The 25,885-nt window shown below is 47.2% G+C and overlaps 2 protein-coding genes across 3 annotated transcripts; one reads left to right on the top strand and one right to left on the bottom strand.

The window, feature by feature from the left end:
* The first annotated feature begins 3,960 nt into the window (after positions 1-3,960).
* Positions 3,961-8,635, top strand: LOC143841906 (olfactory receptor 10R2-like). Its single transcript, XM_077346465.1, has 2 exons — positions 3,961-4,251; positions 7,680-8,635. Exons 1-2 carry the CDS (start codon positions 4,227-4,229, stop codon positions 8,633-8,635), a joined length of 981 nt encoding a protein of 326 aa, XP_077202580.1. The 5' UTR covers positions 3,961-4,226.
* Positions 8,636-10,950: 2,315 nt separating this feature from the next.
* On the bottom strand, positions 10,951-25,236 carry LOC143841641 (oxidized low-density lipoprotein receptor 1-like). 2 transcript variants are annotated; one of them, XM_077346256.1, is made up of 6 exons: positions 25,108-25,236; positions 23,707-23,805; positions 22,624-22,779; positions 20,631-20,782; positions 16,342-16,454; positions 10,951-15,059 (listed from the first exon to the last, which is right to left on the bottom strand). In XM_077346256.1, the coding sequence occupies exons 1-6, from the start codon at positions 25,196-25,198 to the stop codon at positions 14,930-14,932; spliced, it is 741 nt and encodes a 246-aa protein (XP_077202371.1). In that variant the 5' UTR covers positions 25,199-25,236; the 3' UTR covers positions 10,951-14,929. The 2 variants fall into 2 exon arrangements, with proteins under 2 accessions (XP_077202371.1, XP_077202372.1); XM_077346257.1 differs by having other exon boundaries at positions 14,921-15,059; positions 20,645-20,782.
* Positions 25,237-25,885: the final 649 nt, after the last annotated feature.

Below are 25,885 nucleotides of genomic sequence, written 5' to 3'. Positions count from 1 at the left end.
TGGGCCTATTGCCTCCTTTACTTTACGTTTGCTCCTCACATTACTGAAAAATCTTTTCTTGTTACAATGGGCTTCCCTGGCCAATCTTAGCTCACTCTCAGCTTTGGCCTTTCTGATTATTGATCTACAGTGCCTAGTAACCTGTAGATACTCTTCTTTAGAGCCCTGTCCTTCCCTCCATTTCCTGAACATTTTCCTTTTCTTTCTTAGTTCCTCTTGAAGTTCTCTGTTCATCCAAATAGGCTTCTTAGAGCTCCTGCAGTGTTTTCATCTTTCTGGGATAGTCATTGATTGAGCATGCAATAGCTCTTGTTTGAGTAGCGCCCACCCTTCACATGCTCCCTTCCCTTCCAGCATAGGTGACAGCCACCCTGTCAGGGTACCTGTCCAGCCACAGGCGGAGGTCACTTACCTTTACTGGAGTGGGAGCAAGACCCCACTGGGCACCAGCCGTGCAAGCAAGTGCGTTAGGCCGTTGCAAAAGCTCATCCTGTACCCGGACCCCCATCCTTCTGCATGGTGGGCCTGGCCCTACGAAAGGGCTGCTGTGATCCACTGGGTTTAGTGCACGTTTGGCCATCGTGCCCGCCCCCACAGAGCTCACATACATGGCTGTACCAGCACAGAGGCCGCCTACAGGTCTTGCGATTGAAATCCCAGCATGGGAAGGCCAACTGGCGCCGCAGTGGCATCAGCCTGCACTCCTTCTCCCGTGCCTGGTGCACATTAGGCCCGACTTTTACCAAGCATGAATCCCTGTTCCTAATGTCCCATCTAGCCAGGAGGTTATGGGAGGCCAGTTCCCTGAAATCTTGATCATAATCCAGGGCTGCCTCCTCCCCAGCAAACTCCCTGGCCTCCAGAACATGTGATAAGTGGCGCACTAAATGCCATCCCCTTGCAGAGTACGCAGCAGCAATAAGCACCAACTATCCTACGTAGCCCCTCTATCAGTTCTGAAAGGTGCGTTCACATCTGGGGACATCCTTTTTACGCTTATCCTTACGCCTCCCCATGTCCCCTCCCTTGGGACCCAACCAGACCACCGCTAGCATGTCAACAAAATACCCATCCAGGGCCCTGACCCGTAACCTGCGGGGCAGGTGTATGCCGAGAGGAGCATCAGCATCCCCATACTGGTCTGGTGGGTCCGTGGGAAACCCAGCCAAGGTATCAGCAGCCAGAAGCCGCTTGGCCTCAGCCCGCCGTTTGTGCAGCCAGGCAGGCAGACTTGGGACAAAAGCCCCCTCAAGCCAATAGCGGCCGTCCTGATGCACCCCTTCCCCCTCCTCACTGGTGGATGACTCAGCAGAGGAACGGGAGCACCGTGCCCTGCAATGTTTCTTGTGGCTTGACCTCCTTCGCCTCTTCCTGCGTGATGGCCCAGACAACTGCTCAGTGTCCGCTGAAGCAGAACTCTGACCCTCTGCACTGTCATCCACCGTGCTTGAGACGGTCTCCTCGCCCGTAGGTGCCTTGGGGCCAGTCAAGTGGGCCACCGCCCTGGCGTATCCCCTCCAGTAGGCTGATGTCTGGTGAAGCTACCCGACTCACAGGGGCCGCCCTCTCCGCCCACAACTCCACAGCGGTCCGCGGCAAGCGGAAGCTTGCGGACCGCTGTTCTGGAGTATTTGCCAGTCCTCCCAATTTGGTGTCATCTGCAAACTTGATGAGTAGTCCCTCCACCCCCTCATCTAGATCATTAATAAATACGTTAAAAAGTACCGGGCCGAGCACCGAGCCCTGAGGTACCCCGCTACTCACCACTCTCCAGTCTGATGAAACACCATTGACAACAACTCTTTGAGTGCGGTTCTCTAACCAGTTCCCTATTCACTTAACTATCTGAAAATCCAGATTGCAGTCCTTCAACTTATCCATCAGAACATTATGGGGAACCTTGTCAAAGCTTTACTAGAATCCAAGTAAATGACATCTACCGAATTTCCACAATCCAGCAAACCCGTTACTTGGTCAAAAAAGGAAACCAGGTTGGACTGACAGGACTCATGCAGACCTTATATAACATAAAGGATATATATGTATATTTTATATAACTAAAAATTGTTATACTGTTATTAATATTATTGTATGGTTATTAATGCAGATTGTTTTACGTATGGTTCATAAGTTCAATGTAAACTGCCCTGAGCCTCCGGGGAGGGCGATATATAAATATGAATATAAAAAATGAATGAATGAATGAATAAATAAATAAATAAATAAGTTGGTCTTCAGCAGGAAACCTATATATGGAAACAGATATATACATTTTATTTAAAAAGAATTAAAGGCAAAAAAGCAAATTGTTAAAGAACATATACCAAATATCCATACCTTATATTCTAAGACATAAATCTTGGGTCTACTAATATCAAAGGTCCACCAAGGTAGGCAGCCTCTAGGGAATCCTATAAGTGACCCCAAAGCCTCTAGACAACCACTATATTTATAAAACATACATTTCACTATGACTCATGGGTATATTGTTTAATAAACTGCACCTGTTCTGATACAGATTCCTCTCCAAGTCTTCTAAAGCAGTGGGCCCCAACCCGCGGGCCCCCCGAAGCGAGAAGCTCACCAGGCCGCGAGCAAATCGGCCGCCAAAGCGGCCGATTAGCTCGCAGCCCGGCAAGCTTCTTGTTTCGGGAGTGGAGGGAAGAGAAGTTTGCCGAGCCGCAAGCTAACTGGCCACTTTAGTGGCTGATTTGCTGGCGGCCCGGAAGGGCCGGGAGGGGGAAGGGCCGGCATGGCGGCGGCGCAAACGAAAGCTTGCGGACCGCTGTTCTAAAGGAGTTTACTCCATTTAACACTTGTTATAAACAAAAGTCAATTATTAAAAAAAACTTGTTAGTTCCAACAAATGATTTAGTCCCTCAGGTTGTAAGGTTTTTAATTTAAAGATCCATTTAGCTTCCTTCTGCAAAAGACGTCTAGTAATACGTCTAGTTCTGGGGGTGTGGCAGGCGTGTGTGGATAGAAGTCCCATCACTGGGACTTCTAAAAAACTCAAAAAAATTATTTCAAGTTCAAAAGGTTACAAAGGGCTAGGCTCTGCAGACTCTGCAGCTGCCCTCAAAGCACAGGGGTCTTCACCACATGGCTGAAGGCAACCTGGGTTTATATAGGAAAATATTTGTGAACATTACGTTAATTTTAACTCTGTTAAACAGAGTTTCTGTCTTTCCACACTTGGGCTTTCCTCTGCTCATTTCCCAGACTGAAATTCGAAACATGCTTTCTGCACTGAGTCTGACAGAGGCGGCCTCCCACCATGCTTGGCTCTCTTCCCCCTTTCAAAAATGTGATTAGGAAGGGGCCGTTCCCAAATTAAGCAAATTTTATTGTGGAAACAGATGAAAAAGTCAACCATTTAAAAATGCAATATCACTAGTGCAGAAACAGTCCTGGCAAAGATCATCCATCAAGGTGACCAAAGCTATTTCTGTCCCTCATCCAGGCCTGAGCCTGAATTTAAATGTCTCTAGGGCCTATTAGGCATGCACAGCTTACTTTCAGCTTTCACTGAAGCCAAGTCTGTAGATCTTTACTTCGAATGCTGTGTATGCAGTTTGCAGCTTCCTTTTTTCTCCAGTTGTTTAATTTGACACTTGCATTCTGCCCTTCCCAGGTGGCTTAGGGTAGATCACAAGAGGATTCGATATAATATCAAAATACAGATAAATTAAACATAAATTAAATTATAACATTTTTGAATTTTAAACTGTATTTATATTTGACGATCCACCAATACGCCTCCAGGCTCTTCCTTACAGGGAGTTCTACCAACTCGACTAAAATGTCCTTGGGGAGTCTATGGGAGGCTAGCATAATCTGATGTTATTTCTAGGCCTCAGCCATAGGCCTGGTGGGACAGCCCTGCCTTAAGATCCCGCAGGACTCTGGTCTCATTAGACTAGAGTGTTCCACCAGGCCAGTCTTACCTCTCTGGGGCCAGGGGCCCTGAGCAAATTCTGACAAATCAAAGGGGAGGTTGGTCTGCTCCAGGCTAAATCAGTTAACATGATCCTGGAGGGGAAACTTCCCAAACATTTTCCTGATTTCCTCGAGGAACTTGTTACTTCTACTTTCTCAGCTCTCAATTTCAAAGAAATACCAAAGAGACAGCATCCTACGGGACTTAGAGACATGTTTACAAGCCTTCTTGCTGTACAGAAACCATATAAAAAGAAAGATGTTGGGTAAATTAGCTGTCCACTGGAATGGCATCCTACAGTTTGTCTCCCCGTAAGTATTCTGTTTTATATGTTCCTTCTTGATTAATGAATGTAGTGTCAATTTCTGTAGGGCCTTCTATGAAGCAAAAAGGCTCTCTGTCCCTTTTGTAGACTGAAGTTCAAAGCTCAGGGGCAGAACACCTTCTTGGAATGAAAAGAGTTCCAGTTTTGTTCCAGGCACCATCAGTGCAGTCGGATCTCAAGTTGCGGGTCTGTGAAAGGATTTGGGAGGAATGCTACAGGAAGAAGAAGCAATCCATAAATCGATAGATTGATCAGAATGTCGACTCAGACGGCTTTGGGCAGAGTTCTTCCACCCCACCCACCACCAATATAGCTCCCGCTGTATTCCTGAATGCAAGGGGCTTGGCCCCTAGTTAAGGTATAAGATGCTTAGTTTTAGCAGATGTGTATTCAAGACCCAGCAGACAGAGCCTAGCCTATTGTTTCTGTAAGCTTGATCGCTGCTTCTTAAAATCTCATTGGGTTTTGCATATAATTTCCTTGCGATTTCTGCAAACCCAGAGCTCCTGGGCAGAGCCCCAAGCAACATCCCAAGTATCTAAATTGCCAAAGAATCTCTGTCATGATCCCGGGGCCTCTTTCTTTATGGCCTAAAACAGCCAGCTAGAGAAGACTTGCGGGGTCTATGACTGCCCAGGCAGAATGATAAGAAAAGCGGTTGCAGAGTAGCTTCAGGCCTTCTTCGATAAATCTTCTTTCCTGCCCTTTAATTCCATTTCCTGCCTGCAAAACGGAGCTCTTCCACCAGGTCGGGGGGGGGGGGGTGAGGCCGGGGCGCATGGAAGATCTGGCCCCCCCCCTTACAGCGGCAGTAGCGAAGTCCATCCGGCACCCTCTGTCTCCCTCCCCCTCGATAGTGGGCTACCAAGGGGCAGAGTAGATATAAACTGAGTTTTTACCACATCCTGCTCTGGGGATTTATGTGTGACATGTTGTATGTGTTTTATTGTATGTTTTTGTTGGGGTTTTATATGTCTGTAACTAGCCTTGGGCCTCTGGGGAGAGGCGAGGAATAAATCTGATAGATAGATAGATAGATAGATAGATAGATAGATAGATAGATAGATAGATAGATAGATAGATAGATAGATAGATAGATAGATAGATAGATAGATAGATAGATAGATAGATAGATAGATAGATAGATAGATAGATAGATGTATGTATGTGCAGGCCTGTCTATGGGGATAAGATGGCCTGGTTGTCCTACTAGATCAGGGGTAGTCAAACTGCGGCCCTCCAGATGTCCATGGACTACAATTCCCAGGAGCCCCCTGCCAGCGAATGCTGGCAGGGGGCTCCTGGGAATTGTAGTCCATGGACATCTGGAGGGCCGCAGTTTGACTACCCCTGGACTAGATGATCTCTGTCTAAATGCAGACAAAATGCAAGCTTCTCTGCTGCTTTTACTACACTTCTCGACCACCTTTGTGAGGTGAATGATGCCATCCTGTGGGAAAGTTTGGAGTCAGAAGTAGGGGCTGAAGGGTGCGCTTTAGATTGGATTCAGGCATTCAGTCATGGCGACCCAGCTTGGTGTCCAGGTTAAGAGTGGCAGCCTCTATCCTGCATAACTGGGTTTGATTCCCCACTCCTCCCCGTGCAGCCAGCTGGGTGACCTTGGGCCAGTCACAGTTCTCTCAGAGCTCTCTCAGCCCCACTATTTCACAGGGTGGGGAGAGGAAGAGTGGGTGGTTGTGAGAATCTTTCAGACTTCTTCAGGCAGTCAAATGTGGGGTACGAAAGAACAGCTCTCCTTCTTCCTTATAGATAGAACTCAGAAAGTTGCTGTTGGAGATAAGTTGTTTAAAATATGGGAACTGCCACTTATTCAGTCTCCATTTAAAGCCCTTTGGAGAAATCATCCATGATTTTGATGACAATACATTGATGACAACGGGCTCCACCTTTCTTCATGCCAATTCCCTGTTCAGGTGGGAGCAACTCTGAACCAGCGTCTGACTCTTTGGTTAATTGGCTACGGGTAAATATGCTGATAGAGATTGGTTGGGAAAATTCTGATAGAGATTGGTTGGGAAAGTTCCCCACTGTCTGTGGGGAGACATCTCATGCAACTTGACTCCTGGAGGATTTTGATGTACACAAATAATTCCATGATATGAATCAGGCTTTCTCAACCAGAGTTTCTCGATGGGCCTTGAAGGGTTTCCTAAATGGGTGCGAGCTAACTAATGCTTTATATATATTTTTTTACATTTGTTAAACATTTATCAGTTGTTATAACCATATATGGTCATGTCAACCCACCCACCTGTCAGGATCAGTCCCTGCTCTCTGCCATGTTTGATTTCAGTGAACCTAAGAGACTCCATCTTGGTATATTTTGTCCTTGCTAACTTTCCCATGTAACCAGAATGCTTACGCTTGTAGTTTTCCTTTGATTCCCCCCTCCTTTTGATCTCTTCGTTTTCACACTGCATAGTCTCCCTGCTGTGATACATTGTTGCCTGCGTTCCTGTAAACATCTTATCTGCTAGCCTGGGGCACCGGCCTGACCAAGGCCGTGCTAACTTTGGCACCTTGGCAGGAAGCCTGGGATGGCACCTGGTTGAGAGGGTGACCCCCTCCCCTTGGGAACGCTTGGGTTTTGGCGGGAGAATTGTATTGATAACTGCTTGCTCTTCTGATATCGAACAGTCTTGACTTTGAATGTTAAAGTGTTCAGATCTACTTCCAATTAAAGCTGTCTTTCTATAGAAGTTTGTTTGTGAGTTCTGTCTGCTCTTGACACCACCCCCCTTCCAAAATGGCCAATGATGGGCCTGGAGAGGGTGGGAAGGGGAGTGTACATATCTATGTTCTGCAGGATTGCACCACTTCTGAGGTTTCTCAAAGCCTGAAGAATATTTCAGGACTTTCTCAACAGTAAAAAAGTTGGGAAAGGCTGATATAAACAAAGGGGTCTTCTAAGCCCATGGAGAGGAATTCATTATTACAGCCAACTTTATTTCGATCCTGGGCACGAGGCCTGTACCCCGAAAATACTCCCAGCTCATTCCTTCCTTGAAGTTTCAGTTTGGAAACCACTCTACTTGTCAGTGTAATTAATTAATTGTATTTCTATCCCACCACTCCCAGTACAGCTGGCTTACAGCAGCCCACAACCATAAAACCAGCATACAATAAAACAATTTGAACAACACATCTATCTACCTTAACAAGAACAATAGCAGTGTTTATATTCCGCCCTTCCCAGAAGGGGAAGTAGAAGCCTAGCCGGACAAAGGACTGGGTCACTTCCCGGAAACATGAGGCTGGTGCCACGTTAGGGAGTGGTACTCCAAAGAGCCAAAGGTCCCACGTGGCTCCCAAGCCACTGAGTATCGCTGGTATAAAGTATTTCTAATTTGAAAGCATGAAATGGTTTGTAAGCATGGAATGGTTTCTTTCCAGATGCTCCAAGAATGAAACGAGAAAATCAAAGCGTGACAATGGAATTCATTCTGATGGGATTTTCCAATTTCCTTGGCCTGCAGACTCCACTTTTTGTGGTGTTTTCCATCATGTACTTGGCGATTTTGGCTGGAAATATCATCATTGTTACAACAATAAGGCGTGACTCCAGCCTCCACATCCCCATGTACTTCTTCCTCGCGATGCTCTCCAGTTCAGAGACCTGCTACACGCTCACCATCATCCCCAATATGCTTGTAAATCTTCTTAAAGAAACAGCAACTATTTCATTCGCCGGTTGTGCTACACAGATGTATCTATTCCTGGCCTTTGCCAACTTAAACTGCCTGCTCCTCACAGCTATGGGGTACGACCGGTACGTGTGCATCTGTAAACCTCTACATTATCCGGTTCTGATGAATCAAAGATTTTGCACTAAACTGGTGGTCTTTTTAGTAACAATGGGTTTCCTGTTTTCTATAATGGAAACATATTTCGTTTTTGCCTTGCCCTTCTGTGGGCCGAATAAAATCCATCACTTCTTTTGTGATATAGCACCTTTGCTTCAGCTGGCCTGCGCCCGAAATTACATTGGAGAAATTGTCATTTTTCTTATTTGTATTTTAATGGTATTGTTCTTGTTCTTTCTGATCCTCCTGTCCTATCTTTTAATCTTAAACACAATCCTGAAAATCCCCACAGCCGAGGGCAAGCGCAAGGCCTTTTCCACATGTGCCTCCCATCTCATTGTGGTGGTTGTGCACTTTGGATGCGCTTCCATTATTTACCTGAGGCCCCAATCCAGGTACACTTTGGATGAGGACACCTTGATCTCCGTCACGTACACACTGTTTACTCCCTTGCTGAACCCTGTCGTTTACAGCCTGAGGAACAAGGATGTCCAAGTTGCGCTCAAGAAATCCCTGGGCAGAGGCACATGCACCCAGAGGGTGTGAGAAGTCTCATGGCAGGTGAAACAGTCTTGTTAAAAGTTTTACAGGAGGGAGAAACAACTAATTATCATCTTGAAGATGATTTCTATATGAAAAAAGTTTTTTTTTATGATGTAGATGTAGACATCTCCGAATATCTGGTGGAGAGCCATCTTGGGGTAGTGGTTAAGAGGGGGAGCCTCTAAACTGTTTAGCCAGGTTTGATTCCCTGCTCGTCCTCCCCATGCAGCCAGCTGGGAGGCCTTGAGCTCGCCACGGCACTGATAAAGCTGTTCTGACCGAGCAGGAACCTCAGGGGTCTCTCAGTCCCACCCACTTCACAGGGTGTCTGTTGTGGGGAGAGGAAAGGGAAGGCGACTGTAAGCCGCTTTGAGACTCCTTCGGGTAGAGAAAAGCAGCATATAGGAACCAACTCTTCCTTATCTATCTACGTATTAATTCTTAAAAGGTAAAGGTAAAGGTATCCCCTGTGCAAGCACCGGGTCATGTCTGACCCTTGGGGTGACGCCCTCTAGTGTTTTCATGGCAGACTCAATACGGGGTGGTTTGCCAGTGCCTTCCCCAGTCATTACCGTTTACCTCCCAGCAGCAAGCTGGGTACTCATTTTTCTGACCTCGGAAGGATGGAAGGCTGAGTCAACCTTGAGCCGGCTGCTGGGATTCAACTCCCAGCCTCATGGGCAGAGCTTCAGACAGCATGTCGGCTGCCTTACCACTCTGCCCCACAAGAGGCTCTATTAATTGTTACTACTTATTAATTTTTCACCGTAATTTTATTATATTGTATTATATTTTTGTTCTTGTACTGTAAACCACCACGAGCTGGACTAGAGGGATAAATCTAAATCTAAATTATAATAGAAATGTTTTCTGGAACAAGCAATATTTAAGTGTTAATAACCACTTCTGATTTTTAAAATTATGATTATAATTTCAATTTATTAACCACGCCATCCCCACTAGCAGGCTCGGGGAAGTTCGCAACATTTTTTAAATCCACAATCAGTAAAATACAAAGTACAGTTTAAAATGTATCGTTGTTGAACAATGTTCCTTCTTTTGCCAAGCCACCATTTTGTTCACACGCCTTGCCCATATTTCCGCCATATCGCTTGCTGTGGGTGGCAGAGGGGAGCCTACAATAAAGGTAAAGGTAAAGGTATCCCCTGTGCAAGCACCGGGTCATGTCTGACCCTTGGGGTGACGCCCTCCAGCGTTTTCTTGGCAGACTCAATACGGGGTGGTTTGCCAGTGCCTTCCCCAGTCATGACCGTTTACCCCCCAGCAAGCTGGGTCCTCATTTTACCGACCTCGGAAGGATGGAAGGCTGAGTCCACCTTGAGCCGGCTGCTGGGATTGAACTCCCAGCCTCATGGGCAGAGCTTTCAGACGGCTGCCTTACCACTCTGCGCCACAAGAGGCTCTTCGCTGGAGCCTACAATGGGCTGGTTGAAATCCTTGCCACAGTTCCTCTATTTATTTGTGAAATGGCCATCTGGGCAGTGCTGTCCGTCTGCTGTCCAGATGCTGTTCGGGACACAGGAATCTGCCATCCAGCCGGTGCTTCTGCTCCAGCGGGCCACTCTGGACACGCCCAGTCTGGATTGGGCCGGTCCCTGGAGCGCCCGCCTCTTTGAGCTGCTCTCCCAGCCTCACTGCCAGAAGCTTCCTGGCCGGCAAGTAGGGTACATCCATGGCTCGCAGGTTTCTGTGTCTGCAGACGCTGGGGGGGGGGGGCTTTCCCTAGCTGTTTGCCCCGCAAAGGCCTCTTCGCCACTTCGCAGGCTGAGCAGCTCCTCCTGGAGACACCGGATTACTGGGCGGGGGGGGGGAGCTTTCTGTGGCCCCTTGCCCAACCAAGGAGCTGGCGGCGGAGGCTGCGGGAAACCCTTTCCAGGGCCCATTTTTTAAATGGGCTTTCCTACTAGCAGGAAGATAAACTGGATGGAGGTAAGTCAGTATCTCAGCTGAAATTACAGGTACAAAGTCCTAAAAACAAAGATGTTTTGGAAAATGTAAATGGAGGTCCCTGAGCAGAAGCAGGCCTGTGGAAAGTTGCACGAGGAACTGCCCAAGATAGCCATGAATAAAGAAGGATTATCTGGAAAGCCAGAGGAAAAGGAATATGTATGAAAGCATGATATAAGCACCACAGCCTTTTCTGCCCGTGTGGAATGGGTCTCAGAGACAGAAAAGTAGCAAGTCTCAACTAAAATTTGTTTCATAGGCTGAAGGTGTTGTCATAAAGCACTCTGTTGGATGCGCAATAATCTTTTGCCACGATTGGCCATAGACATAGATAAATTTATTACGGTACTAGACCAGTAGTCAAATTACAAAATACATAAAAACAACTGGCATTAACAAGATAAAAGAATCATTGATAACTAAAATAGTATAAAATTTAAAAACATTCCAGCTATAAGAATCATTCTAATTTTAAAACTCACAAGCATTATCTCAAGCAATTGAGAGTATCTTTACCTAAGTTGCTCCGAATCCACCCAGATCTTCCTTGTTTTGATTCCTCTCCAAGCAAATCTGGCCTCAACATAAGTTATTTCTGTGCTTTTGTCTGACAACATGTCTGTGATCGCCTCTGAGTTGGGCTTATTCTGTAGGGAAGATATAAGTTCTCCCCTGAATTGATCGTATAGCCTACATTGGAGTAATACATGTTCAGATGTCTCAATGTTCCCATCCTGGCAGATGCATAAACGATCACAGTTGGGTATTTTTTTGAATTAAGCCTTCCCCAAAAGTGGATGGGAGCATGTTATATCGTAAGAGAGTAAATGATCTCCTATGTTCTGGGAAAACAAGATTAGATAAATAAGGAAATGGCCTCAAATTATTAAGTGGAGGCATTGGAAAAGGTGGATTTTTTACTTGATTGAAATCCTGTTGGCGAAGGATATCTAGGATTCTTTGTTTTATCGTTTCCTTTGCTCGGTTGAAACCCAGAGACAGTATTAACTGTTTGGATAGACCATATGAGCAAAGTTTTTTCTCAAGAATGGATATCCACGGCACAACCAATGATTCAGACATCATTAGGTAAAGCAAACCCTTTGTGGAAAAAAGCAATTTTAACCAGTACATGGACGTACATATCCATTTTCTGGTCTGGACAGAATACATTCCTTTTTCCACCTGGATTGCAGCGTTGAAAATGCTGGTTGGTACTTGGAGCAGGGATCTTAAAAATTTAGCCTGGGTCTTTTCTAGGCTGGAAATATTGGCATTTATACACAGTGGGGCCCCATACACCATCTGTGCTAGAGGTTTTGCCTTGAACAGCTTAAGGGCTGAGGGAACATTACGCCCACCTTTGTGCCAGAAGAATTTCTGAATGGCACCTGAGCTTCTCTGGGCATTTGAGGAAATGTATGATATATGGGAGTTTCTACGGCCATTTGATTGGAATAGTTGTTGTTGTTATGTGCGAAGTCGTGTCCGACCCATCGCGACCCCATGGACAATGATCCTCCAGGCCTTCCTGTCCTCTACCATTCCCTGGAGTCCTTTTAAGTTTGCACCTACTGCTTCAGTGACTCCATCCAGCCACCTCATTCTCTGTCGTCCCCTTCTTCTTTTGCCCTCGATCGCTCCCAGCATTAGGCTCTTCTCCAGGGAGTCCTTCCTTCTCATGAGGTGGCCAAAGTATTTGAGTTTCATCTTCAGGATCTGGCCTTCTAAAGAGCAGTCAGGGTTGATCTCCTCTAGGACTGACCGGTTTGTTCGCCTTGCAGTCCAAGGGACTCGCAAGAGTCTTCTCCAGCACCAGAGTTCAAAAGCCTCAATTCTTTGACGCTCGGCCTTCCTTAGATTGGAATAGTACTCCCAGATATTTGTAAAATCTGGCCTGTTCTATGGGTGATGAATTGAGATGCCATGTATATGTTTTAGGTTTGTTACCAAAAACTATAATCTTTGTTTTTGAATGATTGACCTCTAGCTGGTTCAATTGGCAGTAAGTACCCAGTAGAACCAAGGCCCTTCTCATTCCATGTGGCGTTCTTGATCACAGGACAGCGTCATCTGCATAGAGCAGTTAGCTAAAATGGGGGGATGTAATTCACTATTCCGAAAATGTTCAACCATATCATTTATAAAGATGTTAAACAGTAGGGGTGATAAAACACAACCCTGCTTAACTCCCCTAAGTGCTTTAATAGAATTAGTCAGATGACCATGGGCATTACACTTAATTCTGATGGTAGTATTTTCATACATAGCACGTATCAAAAATAGAAGACGCTTATCTATGTTAGTCTTATCTAATTTCTCCCATAGTAATTCCCTTGACACAGAGTCAAAAGCCGATTTCAAATCAACAAAAGCTGCATACAGGGTTGTCATAGAGCTGGAAGAGTATTTAACTACGAGATGATCAAGTATTGTACAGTGATCTTGTGTTGAACAACCTTCCCTAAATCCTCCTTGTTCGTCTGCCAGAAAATTATTCTGGTCCAGCCAATCCTGAAGTTTCCACTGAAGATGTTTTGCGTAGAGTTTGCTTATTACGCTTAGTAGACTTATCGGTCTATAATTGGCTGGGTCATTCCGATTCCCTTTTTTATGTATGGGTACAATGATTGCTACCTCCCAACCCTTTGGAATTTTCCCTGTCTTATCAATCATCGTGAATAAATTGACCAATACCGGTGCCCACCATTCTGCATTTCTTTTAATTAGGTCCGGGGGGACTTAGTCAAATCCACCTGCCTTACCCGGCCACAGTGTACCTATCAAATTTTTGATCTCAGAAAGTTGAACAGTAGGCCATAGGGGAAGATTATCCAGACTTCGTGAGTTTACTTGGCATGTTTCAGAGATGTCCAGAGCCGCATAAGGTCCTTGATAGTGCTTTTCGCATCGTCCTGCCTCTGCAGTAGGCCAGCTCGCCCCCTCGTCACGGAAAGGAATGCGCTGTTGTTAGTTGCGAAGTCGCCACGATTGGCCCTATTCTAGCATTTGGGGTTCTGATGAACTGTAGGTTGAGTGTTTGGCTCTCCAAATCACTTCTTGCAAGCAAGATGGGAGCTCGACCAACATCCTCTCATATAAAAGACGAGACAGCACTAACGTTGTACTTGTGGTAGAGAAAATATATTGCTGCGATGTCCCCTCACGGCACCTTTTCCAGAGAACTGTACATGGTTTGTCCTGCTGTTTTTCATCATCACCACTTTTCTTACGTTTCCTACTTGCGAAGAGCCTGGCTATTATGTTCTTTTAATCCCACAGAAGTGGACCTCCAGGAAACCCAGGAAGAAGAAGATGCCCCCCCCCCCGGGTGTGGTGGTAGCTGTTACGACCGGGTACGGATGGGCGGGAGGGGGGAGCTCTATCTGTTGGGTTTTTGCCACTAGTATTGTTTCATAGGGCATTGTTATGTATTTTATGTGGGTTTTAAATTTTTATTGTAAGCCACCATCAGCCGGCAGGATCCAGGAGTGGCAGTTAATAAATATTAATTAAAACAGAGAGAGAGAAGCAAGGAGGATATGGGGGCAGAGTGTGGAATGGGAAATTCACAGATAGTGTAGAATAGGGGTAGTCAAACTGCGGCCCTCCAGATGGCCATGGCCTACAATTCCCATGAGCCCCTGCCAGCGAATGCTGACAGGGGCTCATGGGAATTGTAGTCCATGGCCATCTGGAGGGCCACAGTTTGATTACCCCTGGTGTAGAACAGACAGCGTTAAGAGCACAGACAGCGTCAAGCGGTGACTGGACAACCACATGGAGCAGAGGTCCACAAGTGGCTCTTAGCCACAAGGTATAGAAGGGACACTTTATGTGGATGTCCAGTATTCTTGAGGGGAAACAGAGTTCTGGTGTTCTGGCAACACTGGTGAATTTTTGGATGACCAGAGTGTTGGACTGGAGGCGCCATTAGCCTGATCCAATATGGCTTCTGTTCCGATGTTCTTAAGAGGACAGAGCATCCTCGTTGCCCTCCAGGGGCCACAGACTGTCAAGCGACATTCTGCGATGGCATGCTCAAGCACCAGCTGGTTTGGCTCACATCAGACTTGTTGCTTTCCAAGATGCTGTGTGGCTGAGTACAAATCCATTCGGATCTGTTGGGTTTACACAATTACTCTGCTTTCTCTAGGGCTGGGAGCTCTGGGTTGGGAAATACCTGAAGACTTTGGCGGTGGAGCTGTGAGCGGGCGGAATTTGGGGCCGGGAAGGACTTCAGTGAAGAATAATGCTATGGAATCCCCCCCCCCCTCCAAAGGAGCCATTTTCTCAATGTTTGGTTACATTTGAAGTTCTACATCATAATTACGCTGGAGACACCACTTTCTCACACATGCAGAACCGGTACCCCAAACAATCCGATGCAATTAGATTCCCACCCTGGATAGACACACAGATCGGGTAATTACTGGAGCCGTCTTCCGGAATTTTAAACCTGTAAGAGAAAAATAATCATTTGTTGTTTTAAAAAATGCCCAGAATGCACACACTTCCTAGAATGGTAGATCTCCTGGATGCTTCAGGCTGATCCTGCATAGAGCAGAGGGTGGAACTAGATGGCCTGCATGGCCCCTTCCCACTTTAGGATTTTTGGAGTCTAGTTCAGCAGTGGAAGGGGTATTATTATTATTATTATTATTATTATTATTATTATTATTATTATTATTATTATTATTATTATTAGATTTATTTCCCGCCACTCCCTTGCGGCTCGTGGCGGGTCACAGTGTGGAAGGGGCTAATATCCACGGAAGGGGCTGATATTTAGTGGAAGGGGCTGATATCCACGGACTGTGCATGCTCATGAGTCCATGAGAGACAGATAGAGAGAGATAAATTGTGGTAGAGAGAGGAAGACAGAAAGGAGATAAAGGAATGGATGGCTGGGTGGGTGGAAGGATAAAGACAGAGGGAGAGAAAGAGAGATGGAGAAATAGAGGCAGAGAGAGAGAGAGAAAGAGACAGAAAGGACAGAGAGAGGAAGGAAGGAAGGAAGGAAGGAAGGAAGGAAGGAAGGAAGGAAGGAAGGAAGGAAGGAAGGAAGGAAGGAAGGAAGGAAGGAAGGAAGGAAGGAAGGAAGGGGAGATAGAGGGATGGAAGAAAGACAGGAAGAAACATAGAATATAAGACAGAAGACAAAGGAATGGATGGGAGACAGAGGAGATACATGGATGGATGGATGGATGGATGGATGGATGGATGGATGGATGGATGGATGGATGGATGGATATAGGAAAGTAACAGAGAGAGAGAGAAAGACAGATGGAGAGACAGAGGCAGAGAGAGAAAGAGACAGAAAGGAGAGAGGAAGGAAGGAAGGAAGGAAGGAAGGAAGGAAGGAAGGAAGGAAGGAAGGAGGGGAGGAAGGAAGGAAGGAAGGAAGGAAGGAAGGAAGGAAGGAGAATAGGACTCAAGGCTAAGGGAAGGAAGGAAGGAAGGAAGGAAGGAAGGAAGGAAGGAAGGAAGGAAGGAAGGAAGGAGGAGGAGGGAGGGAGGGGTTTTTCCTATAGTCTTCAAGCAGTGGCTGGACAGATACTAATCCTGGATGCTTTGGGCTGATCCTGCCCTGAGCAGGGGGTTGGACTGGATGGCCTCTGTGGCCCCTTCCCACTCTAGGATTCTATGGCTCCCTCTCTCACCCAAGTGGGACCGCCATGAGGACCCCACTCACTCACTCACACACACACACACACACACACACACACACACAGACTTACAGGTCACTCGGGAAGGTGCTGTTATCCTCCCACAGCCAAGGTGAGCCAGCTGTCCTGCGGATCAGGCCAATCCAGAAAGCGTAATTGGCCTGGTTTGACTCCAGCACAAAAGCCTGAATGGGAGAAAGAAAAAAACAAGGAAAGGCAAAAATAAGTTTCCATTTTGCCAAAAAACCCACCACTGTCAAAGAGAGGAACGCACAAAGCCACAGTGCTGTGTCTGCCCAGCCAGCCGGCACACAAACAAGGCACAGATTATGGTGGAGAAAGAGGTGGCCAGGGTTGGGTTGCCAGCTCCAGGTTGGGAAATTCCTGGAGATTTGGGGGTGGAGCTCAGGGGAGGTGGGGTTTAGGGAGAGCGGGCTATAATGTCACACACAAGCTGCCCTGTTTTCCAGGCTGTCTCTGGACGATCTCCAGGCTCCCCTGGGAGCTCTCAGTAAGGGTCTTTCTAACCCTGCTGGTTGGAAGCTGGCATGGTTTCGGTTGAGGCTGAGATGTAGTCTGCTGTGTTTCTCTACTGATTAGAATTAGTTCCCCCCCCAAAAAAAACCCCAAAAAGATCTTGCAGCCCTTGGCCCCGCAGGAGAATCGCGTCTCTCCTTGGTTCAACTCAGTGTGGAGTAGATCTGTGACCTCTCACAAGAATTGCTTTTGACCATGACTTATGAACAGGCCAAAGTGCTAGTTGAGCAAAGGATTCGGGAAGCTGAAAGACAACATGACTTAAAGAAAATGAAAAATGTACTATTTGGGGCAACCATCTTGGATGAGGTTTGGCTGAAGCCCTCATTACAAGAGCACTTTGGCCTTTAGGAACTTCCTTCTGCTGTTCTTGAAGGCAGTTCTAAAAAGATTCCGCCTGAAGGACACTGAAGCCTCAGTGGCGATGGGGTGACCTCGAGACCTTTGAATCTGCCATTCCTGACTGTAAGATCTAGAGCAGGGGTAGTCAAACTGCGGCCCTCCAGATGTCCATGGACAGATGTCCAAGAGCCCCCTGCCAGCATTTGCTGGCAGGGGGCTCCTGGGAATTGTAGTCCACGGACATCTGGAGGGCCGCAGTTTGACTACCCCTGATCTAGAGCCAGATCCGTGAAGCTGTCATCCCCCTATCATCCGAGGCTTCCCCTGCATATTTTGTCAGAAAGAAATACAGAATTAATCTTTAAAGGAGCTAAGTTGGATGCTTGGCTTCTAGATTTAGAAGTTCTTGGACTAATGAAGGGAATACATTTTGATGTATTTTCTCTGCTTAAAATGTATTTTACCTATATAGATCTATTCATACTGCTATTAATATTTTCACCATGAAATATATATGATACTACCATGGAAAGTTTTATTGTGGGATCTATTTTTGTTGGTTGGTCTTGGACCAGAAAAAACGCTCGTTCATTCGGAGAAGAAGCGGGTCGAGGGCCTATTATGCATGTACGACTTTCCTCTGCAGTCAATTCACCGACCCTTTTTAAAAGCATTCCCATTTGTGCACATGCTCTGATCTGTGCTGTTGCATTTTTGAGCAATTCTGCACCCTAAACTGTTCTGACTGTAACTCTGGGAGAGGGAACTTCCTCCATTGTTTTCCAAAGTCACTTGACTGCGACTCTGGCACATGCTGCTGGTGGGGCCTTATGGGAATTGTAGTTCATGGACATAGAGACTTTTCTGTGGGACAAACAGAATGTTCTGAATGCCAAAAAGTACCACCTTTCCTCTCCTGAGGTTTACTGTTCCTCATAGAGAGTGGGCAGGATGGACTGCAGGCTCCCATGCAAACGTAAAGCCCCCACTAAACCATCCCTTCCTCAGTGAAAGTTTTCTTAAATCACTGTCGAGCCCAAAATGGGGGCCTCTGTCCATAACCTGAAGCAGCTCTACTTCCCCATTATCCTGCAACCTGGATCCAGCATTTCAGACTCCTCCACTTTGCCAGTCTGATAAACCCTCAAACAAGCCCCCCCTCCCCCCCCCCCCATGGTCACTGATCAGAAGTAGAGCTTTGTCATCTCAGGAGCATTTGTGGAAAACTGGGGAGGAAATGCCATGCATGCCACAGGGTCATTTCTACTAATTTACATAGCAATAAAGTTAGCTTGCTTGCCGGGGCAGATGGCATGTTCATGTGATCGCTGACAAAGACACAGTATCAGCGGCAGGTGCTCGAGCGCCCATTGGTAGATGAGGGACTGTGAGCAGAAAAGGGGAGGAGACCAGAAACACACTAACATTTATGTATCAAGAAAAGACTGTCCTCAGTGCCGTCACACAAGAAAAGTCGCCATAAGTCTAGTTTCAGAAGCCTCACTGAAAAAACGTTGCCGGAACTGTGGGGAGCATAAAATAATACAAGGGGTTTCATGATGCAAAAATGGTGCCATGTTACGAATTTAAAAATAAGGTGTATTTTTTGGCAGTTTTTTGGAGAATTTTCTGTGCTGCATAATCCCAAGTCAAGGTGGCTTCCAGACAGGCTGCCAAACCCATCCTGGACTGAAATGTTTTTCTGCTGCTTCCGACCAACACGGCAGCCCATCTGAATCTATCTCCAGGGGAACTATTATTTGTAGCCTGGAGATCAGTAGTAATCCTAGGAGCTTTCCAAGGCCCTCCCGGAAGTTGGTACCCTAGCATAGCGATCCCCAACCTTGGGCGGCAGACCACATGTGGACCCTCGACTAATTGGACCCTTCCCCCCCCCGGCCCTTTACTTTGTCCCCCCTGGCCCTTTACAACACACTTTGGGTGTCATTGTCTCCCATCACTCCCAGATGGGACTATCTCATCGCAGAGAAACAAGCTCAGGGTTCCCATTGATTGGTCATTGTCATGAGTTAAAATTTCCATGAAAATAAAATGTTCCTTATGTTCATTGTTGTGGCGTGTCTGTCTCTTATTTTGAAGGGATGTTTAAACATTACCATAGCGATCAGAGAGCGTTAGGGCAGTGGTTGAGAGTAGAGGAGTAAACTCCCCCCCCCACCGGGCCACAGTGAAAGGCATTGAGTGGTCCCCGGTGATAAAAAGGTTGGGGACCACTGCCCTAGCACACTTATTACTGGGCATCTTTTCATTTGTTGGGAGAGAAGAATCATAAGGGGGTTGGCCAATACTGCTGGGAAACCCAGTAATCAATCATAGAATCATAGAGTTGGAAGGGGCCATACAGGCCATCTAGTCCAACCCCCTGCTCAATGCAGGATCAGCCCTAAGCATCCTAAAGCATCCAAGAAAAGTGTGTATCCAGCCTTTGCTTGAAGACTGCCAGTGAGGGGGAGCTCACCACCTCCTTAGGTAGAACTACTCTGACTGTGAATTTTTTTTTCCTGATTTCCTATATCGTTGTACTTGTAGTTTAAACCCATTACTGCACGTCCTCTCCTCTGCAGCCAACGGAAACAGCATCCTGCCCTCCAAGTGACAACCTTACAAATACTTAAAGAGGGCTATCATGTCCCCTCTCAACCTCCTTTTCTCCAGGCTGAACATTCCCAAGTCCCTCAACCTATCTTCATAGGGCTTGGTCCCTTGGCCCCAGATCATCTTTGTCGCTCTCCTCTGTACCCTTTCAATTTTATCGATGTCCTTCTTGAAGTGAGGCCTCCAGAACTGCACACAGTACTCCAGGTGTGGTCTGACCAGTGCCGTATACAATGGGACTATGACATCTTGTGATTTTGATGTGATGCCTCTGTTGATACAGCCCAAAATGGCATTTGCCTTTTTTACCGCTGCATCACACTGCCTGCTCATGTTTAGTTTACAATCCACAAGTACCCCAAGGTCTCGTTCACACACAGTGCTACCTAGAAGCGTATCCCCCATCCAGTAGGCATGCTTTTCATTTTTCTGACCCAGATGCAGAACTTTACACTTATCTTTATTGAATTGCATCTTGTTCTCATTTGCCCATTTTTCCATTGTGTTCAGATCTCGTTGAACTCTGTCTCTATCTTCTGGAGTATTTGCCAGTCCTCCCAATTTGGTGTCATCTGCAAACTTGATGAGTAGTCCCTCCACCCCCTCATCTAGATCATTAATAAATATGTTAAAAAGTACCGGACTGAGCACCGAGCCCTGAGGTACCCCGCTACTCACCCCCCTCCAAATGCACAAAACAATTTATTGACTAAGGAAGATTTGATTCTCAAACGTTCATTCCCCGAAAATCTTTTTGGTCTTTTAGGGGCTAGTGGACTCGTATCTTGCTTTCTGGCTGTAGACCAACATGGAGACCTTGTGAAATGGTACCCAAATCATGAAGAAAGAAGAGAGGCAGTCTTTACCAGCTCCTCCTTACTCTCAATTTTAAGAAGTCTGGAGTTGAGTGTCGCGCACTGAACTTTGCTTTCTTCCCAGGAGTTCCACTTGGTTGAAAGGTAGTAGCAGTTCTCCCCATGCTGTATCCACCGCTCTGGGCAAGGGCTGCATCGATGGCCTAAAAAAGAGAAAGACCATGAAGAAGCCACACCACAGAAATAGGGATGCCGGCCTCCAGGTGGGGCAGAACGACAGCTCCTCTCCAGACTGAGGAGATCGGTTCCCCCTGAAGATAAGGGCTGCTTGGGAGGACAGAGTCTGTGACATCACCCCCTCTCCACACATATACACACTGGGCTCCCTCCGCTCCACAGAGTTTGCTCTCTCCAGGCTCTACCCACCAATCTCTGCCCCTACAGACAGACTGTCTTGTCTAAAGGTAGATTCTAGTGGGTCGCCATGTTGGTCTGAAGTAGCACAACAAAATGCGAGCTCAATGGTACCTTTAAGACCAACAAAGATTTATTCAAGGTGTGAGCTTTTGTGTGCGGGCACTCTTCCTCAGACAATGGAACAGGGATCGTACAAGTACAGATATAAGGAGAAAGGAAACCCTGATTTGCTACTAATTTCCTTTCTCCTTATATCTGTACTCTTATGATCCCTGTTCCATTGTCTGAGGAAGAGTGCATCCACAGGAAAGCTCACGCCTGAATCCATCTGTGTCAGTTTTAAAAGTGCCACTGGACTCTAAATGTGTTGCCTTGTCTAAAGCCATTCTTGAGATCATGGCAGAGGAAAAGAAGCCAGGGGCATCTCCCTCTCCGGATACAGGAGCAGACACATGTCACATGTGACACGGAATGTATGTATACCTCGCTTGTACATGCCTGTGTCTGTTTGCAAGAAAGTGCTGGCCCACATTTAGTTTGCAACTGGGGACCAACTGGGTTTTATATCACATGATTAAGTGGGTCATGAAAATTGCTCAATGCAAATATTAACAAAAAATATGCACAGGTTTTGAGTTGTTTTTCCAATGCAACACATGAACAGGACTTACGTTAAAACCCATGGCACCTCAATGACCATGCCAAACTGACCATGGGGGGGGGGAGGGTCAGCGATAATGAAGTGGCCAAACAGATTATAGAGATCTTCATCCACTGCAAATATGGCTGCCAGCCCATGACAAGCGGCAAACCTTCCTCCTTCAAAGTGGACTCCGATGGGTACCGCTTCAGTGTTAAACGGGGCTCCAGGAAAGCCAGCTTGGTGTGGAGAGCCAATTCGGTGTCATGGTTAGGAGGGCGAACTTCTAATCTGGTGAGTTGGGTTTGATTCCCCGCTCCTCCCCAGCTGGGCGACCTTGGGCTGGCCACAATACTGATAAAGCTGTTCTGACCAAGAAGGAATATCAAGGCTCTCTCAGCCTCACCTCCCTCACAGGGTGTCTGTTGTGGGGAGAGGAATGGGAAGGTGATTGGAAGCCGCTTTGAGACTCCTTCTGGTGGAGAAAAGTGGCGTATAAGAACCAACTCTTCTTCTTCTTCTTCTTCTTCTTCTCCTTCTCCTTCTCCTTCTTCTTCTTCTTCTTCTTCTATCATGAAGGCATCTGTGACTATTGGCTGGTGCGGTGTCACAACAACTCCAGCTGCCCTCCCTTTCTCCAGAATACCTTGAATCAAACTTTTTGAGTCTTCAAGGTGCCATCGGACTCAAACTTTTGCTGCTTCAGCCCAAAACGGCCACCCACTTGAATCTATCAACTTTTCTGGTTTTGTGCAGTTTCCTGTAACAAAAGCACCTGCAGAAGGAACATTCTGGGGCCTCTTGAGCAAAGTGGCTGCTATGTCACTGTGATGGTTTTATCACTGCCCTGAACTGGATTTTGGGAAAACAAAACTCACTCACCCTGGTTCCCATTTTATCCTGTAGAGGGCAGCAGCGATCCAATAGTGCTTTCTCAAACCTATAATCAGAATACCTTGACAAAATCTATAGCTCTTTTCTACTTACTGTTACTTCCCTTGTTTGACAACTGCTGCACAGTCTCGGAAAGATTTAGATTCCGGTCCTGGAGAACACTCAGCGTCGTCAGCAGGTTTTCGACCATCTCTCTCTGCTGGGTCAGGTTTTCATTTTGCCTTCTTGCTATTCGGTGCACCTGCAAAACTTAAATCCACAACAAAGATAAATAAAATTTTCCTGCGGCTGTTGCTGTTATGATTGCTTCTACCATGTGTTATTTAATGCTAGAATATGCAAGATTTGTAGTGTGCAGGATTTGAGAATATCCCACAGGGGGCATGAGGGAGATACGTGATTAGATCAAGAACTTCCTGGTATTTTTCCAATAATCTCCAATTGGCCCAATTGGAGACTTCCTGCCCCTTTGAGAATACTTCCTCCCTGTTTGCCTTCAGAGAAAGTTAGTGTCTACATCACTGCCCAAATGACCCGGAAGTGTTGGGGCAACACTCTGGAATTTGGGCAAGAAATCTATGGTAGAAGCCAAATTTACCATAGAGGTTTTACCCAAATACCAGAGTGTCCCCCTCAATGTGATGACATCACTTCTGGGTCACATGGGCAGTGATGTAAGCACCTACTTGCGTGTGGGCTGGGCCTCTTTCCTATTCCTGGTAACTCCCAGCACCAGTGGTCAGGTGGGATGTGGCCGGCCCTGTTCCACAAGCAGTCTTTTACAGGGCCACCATGTTGCTGTGCAGCAGAATAGCGACACGTGAGTCCCCCAGCAACTTAGAGACTAATGAGAGTATGAACTTCCAACAGGGGAAGCACTCTGATGCAGCGTGTTTTGACTCTCCAGATGCTGGCAGGGGCTCATGGGAATTGTAGTCTATGGCAATCTGGAGAGCCACAGTTTGGCCACTCCTGTCCAGAAGGATTCTAATGCCGTACAGGCCACGTTTGGCAGCAGGCAGGGGAGCTGATGGCTGTTGCCTGAGGATCAGATGAAATAGCAGGGGGTCTACAACCACCAGCTGGTAGTTGGCCACCCTCCCCAATGAGCTTCCAGGAGTGGCAGAAATGCACTGAATCCCAGCAATGGCCAAATGCCGTCCCTCTGCTGCTTACCTTTGAAACTCAGAGCTCCAGAAGCGCCCAGGAGAGCCACACAGAAGATCCCGAGAATCGCAGCCGCCAGCCGCCAGCGATGGGAGACCAGTGGAGAGGCTGGGGGGGGGGGGAGAACAGCTGACACCTAAATATTGCCTTTGAAATCACCTCTTTCCACCTCGCAAGATTTCATTTCCTGCCCCTATGTAGCCAAACACTCTACTCCGAACTCCAGTGTCAAAAGAATTGCACAAAACCAATCACAATGAAAGAATTAAGTTAGCATTAATTGGCTCTTAAGCCCTGAAGAAAGAGATCTAGGGTGTCAGAAGACCAAACCTTGACATTGGAATGCCTCTGCATGTAAGTGCTCTCAAGCTGCAACTCACTCATGGCATGCCCAGCCAAGAGGCTTACAAGGGCAGGGTGGTTGGACATGGCCTTCCTCTGCAGAACCTTCCTTGGTGGCCTCTCATCCAAGCCTTAAGGTGACCTCAGGAAAGAGCTTTCAAGGCAAGGGAGAAGCAGAGGTGGTTGGCCATGGCCTTCCTCTGCAGAGCCTTGCTTGATGGCCTCTCATCCAAGCCTTAAGGTGATCTCAGGAAAGAGCTTTCAAGGCTAGGGAGAAGCAGAGGTGGTTGGCCATGGCCTTCCTCTGCAGAGCCTTCCTTGGCCATAGGAGGAGACATATCTACGTTAAGAATCAATAATCCCAGCCCGGGGTGTAATGGATGGATTTATATCTGCCAGTGAGAAACTAAGGTGGTCCTCTGCCGTTCCAAGAGAATGTGGGATACCCTGTTAAGCCAAATGGTTCTCCAGATGTCCATGGACTACCATCCCCATGAGCCCCTGTTAGCACATGCTCTCTTTAGCAAATGTACACTGCCATTCTATACACAGCCGACAATTGCCTACCCTTCCTCTCCCCATAACAAACTTCGTGTGAGGTTGGTGAGACCGGGAGAGCTCCGAGACAACCGAGACCTGCCCCAAGGTCACCCAGCTGGTTTCATGTATATCAAAGTAGTTTCCAATCGCCTTTCCTTCCAGTCCCCACAACAGAAGGCCTGTAGCATAGATGGGGCTGAGAGAGCTCTGTTCTCAGCAGACTGCTCTGAGAGAACGGTGACTGGCCCAGGCTCAACCAGCTGGCTGCATGTGAAGGATATAGGAATCAAGCCCGGTTCTCCAAATGAGAGGCTGCCTCTCTTAACCACTCCGCCATGACCAAACATACCACAAGGGTAGCTCTGCCTCCGTCTCCAATTGCTTCCTGGAGTGACACGCAGACAGAGCATGAAAGCCCAGCCCTCCAGCTACTTAACCATCACGTCTGTTCCTTCTGGTCTGCCTCAGAAATGCCTCCGAGTGAATCCAGATTTGGGGGTGGGGGGGGGGAGGTATGCAGCCCGGTACCTTTGTCTCTGATTCCCCCTTCCTCCTGCTGCTTCTTGGTCTGCCTCAGAGTCATGAACTTCAGGTCAGCATAGGTCACTTCTTCAGCCATTTTGGGTTTGGCTTCCAGGAGAACCGGAGCCCCGCACAGTTGAGTACAAGCAGAGAGAGGCTTTATAGTCACAAGGGCATGATGCACAGCCGCGCTGGATTTTGTGGCTTGGAGAGAAGGGGAAGGGGGGCATTACTCAGTGCATGACTGGACTCCTGCCACTTCCTCAAAGCAGGAGGGGATCATAACGGAGCAGGGGGCTGGTGTGGCCATGCGTGTCCCACTTACTCCCCCCCCCACGCCCAGCAGCCTCCCTCTTCCTTCCCCTGTTGGATGCCTCTATGTTGCCTAGAAGAAGGAGCAAACAGGGCAGGGGGCGTCACCCTCTTTCAGGGTCTAGGTTCGGTCACTCATGAAGAACGTGGCGACACAGCCCCTTTTCAAAGGAATCGTGGAACACACGGGGGGGGGGGGGGCGGTCGGATACGACCTCAAGGAAAAAATTCCCCAGAATATGTGCCAATTTCCGGAAAGGGGTGCTGCAAAATGGGAGCATCAGGTGGGGGTTCAACTCACCAGGAAACTGCCGGAAACTCTCAGGTGAGAAGAAGAGTCAGGTGAGCTGATCTCTGTCCCCATGAAGGAGATGACCAGCCACCACCTGGAGGTTGGCAACCCTAAAAATCTGCCCTGGCTGGCCCAGGCTCGCCCTACGGAAAGTCACCAGACGCTCGCTTTGACACCGGC

This window comes from Paroedura picta, chromosome 7 (genome assembly GCF_049243985.1).
Source record: "Paroedura picta isolate Pp20150507F chromosome 7, Ppicta_v3.0, whole genome shotgun sequence".
Lineage (NCBI taxonomy): Eukaryota > Metazoa > Chordata > Lepidosauria > Squamata > Gekkonidae > Paroedura > Paroedura picta.
The sequence above is the reverse complement of the archived record's forward strand: the minus strand, read 5'-3'. Positions and strand labels throughout refer to the sequence as shown.

Bases quoted from the DNA above. Each gene is read 5' to 3' on its own strand.
- LOC143841641 (XM_077346256.1), bottom strand. From the start codon at position 25,198: ATGGCTGAAGAAGTGACCTATGCTGACCTGAAGTTCATGACTCTGAGG. The intron at 22,780-23,706 runs GTAAGCAGCAGA...TGTGGATTTAAG, and splicing joins TGGAGCTCTGAGTTTCAAAG to TTTTGCAGGTGCACCGAATA. The intron at 20,783-22,623 runs GTAAGTAGAAAA...TCTCTTTTTTAG, and splicing joins GTCAAACAAGGGAAGTAACA to GCCATCGATGCAGCCCTTGC.
- LOC143841906 (XM_077346465.1), top strand. From the start codon at position 4,227: ATGGCATCCTACAGTTTGTCTCCCC. The intron at 4,252-7,679 runs GTAAGTATTCTG...GTTTCTTTCCAG, and splicing joins ATCCTACAGTTTGTCTCCCC to ATGCTCCAAGAATGAAACGA.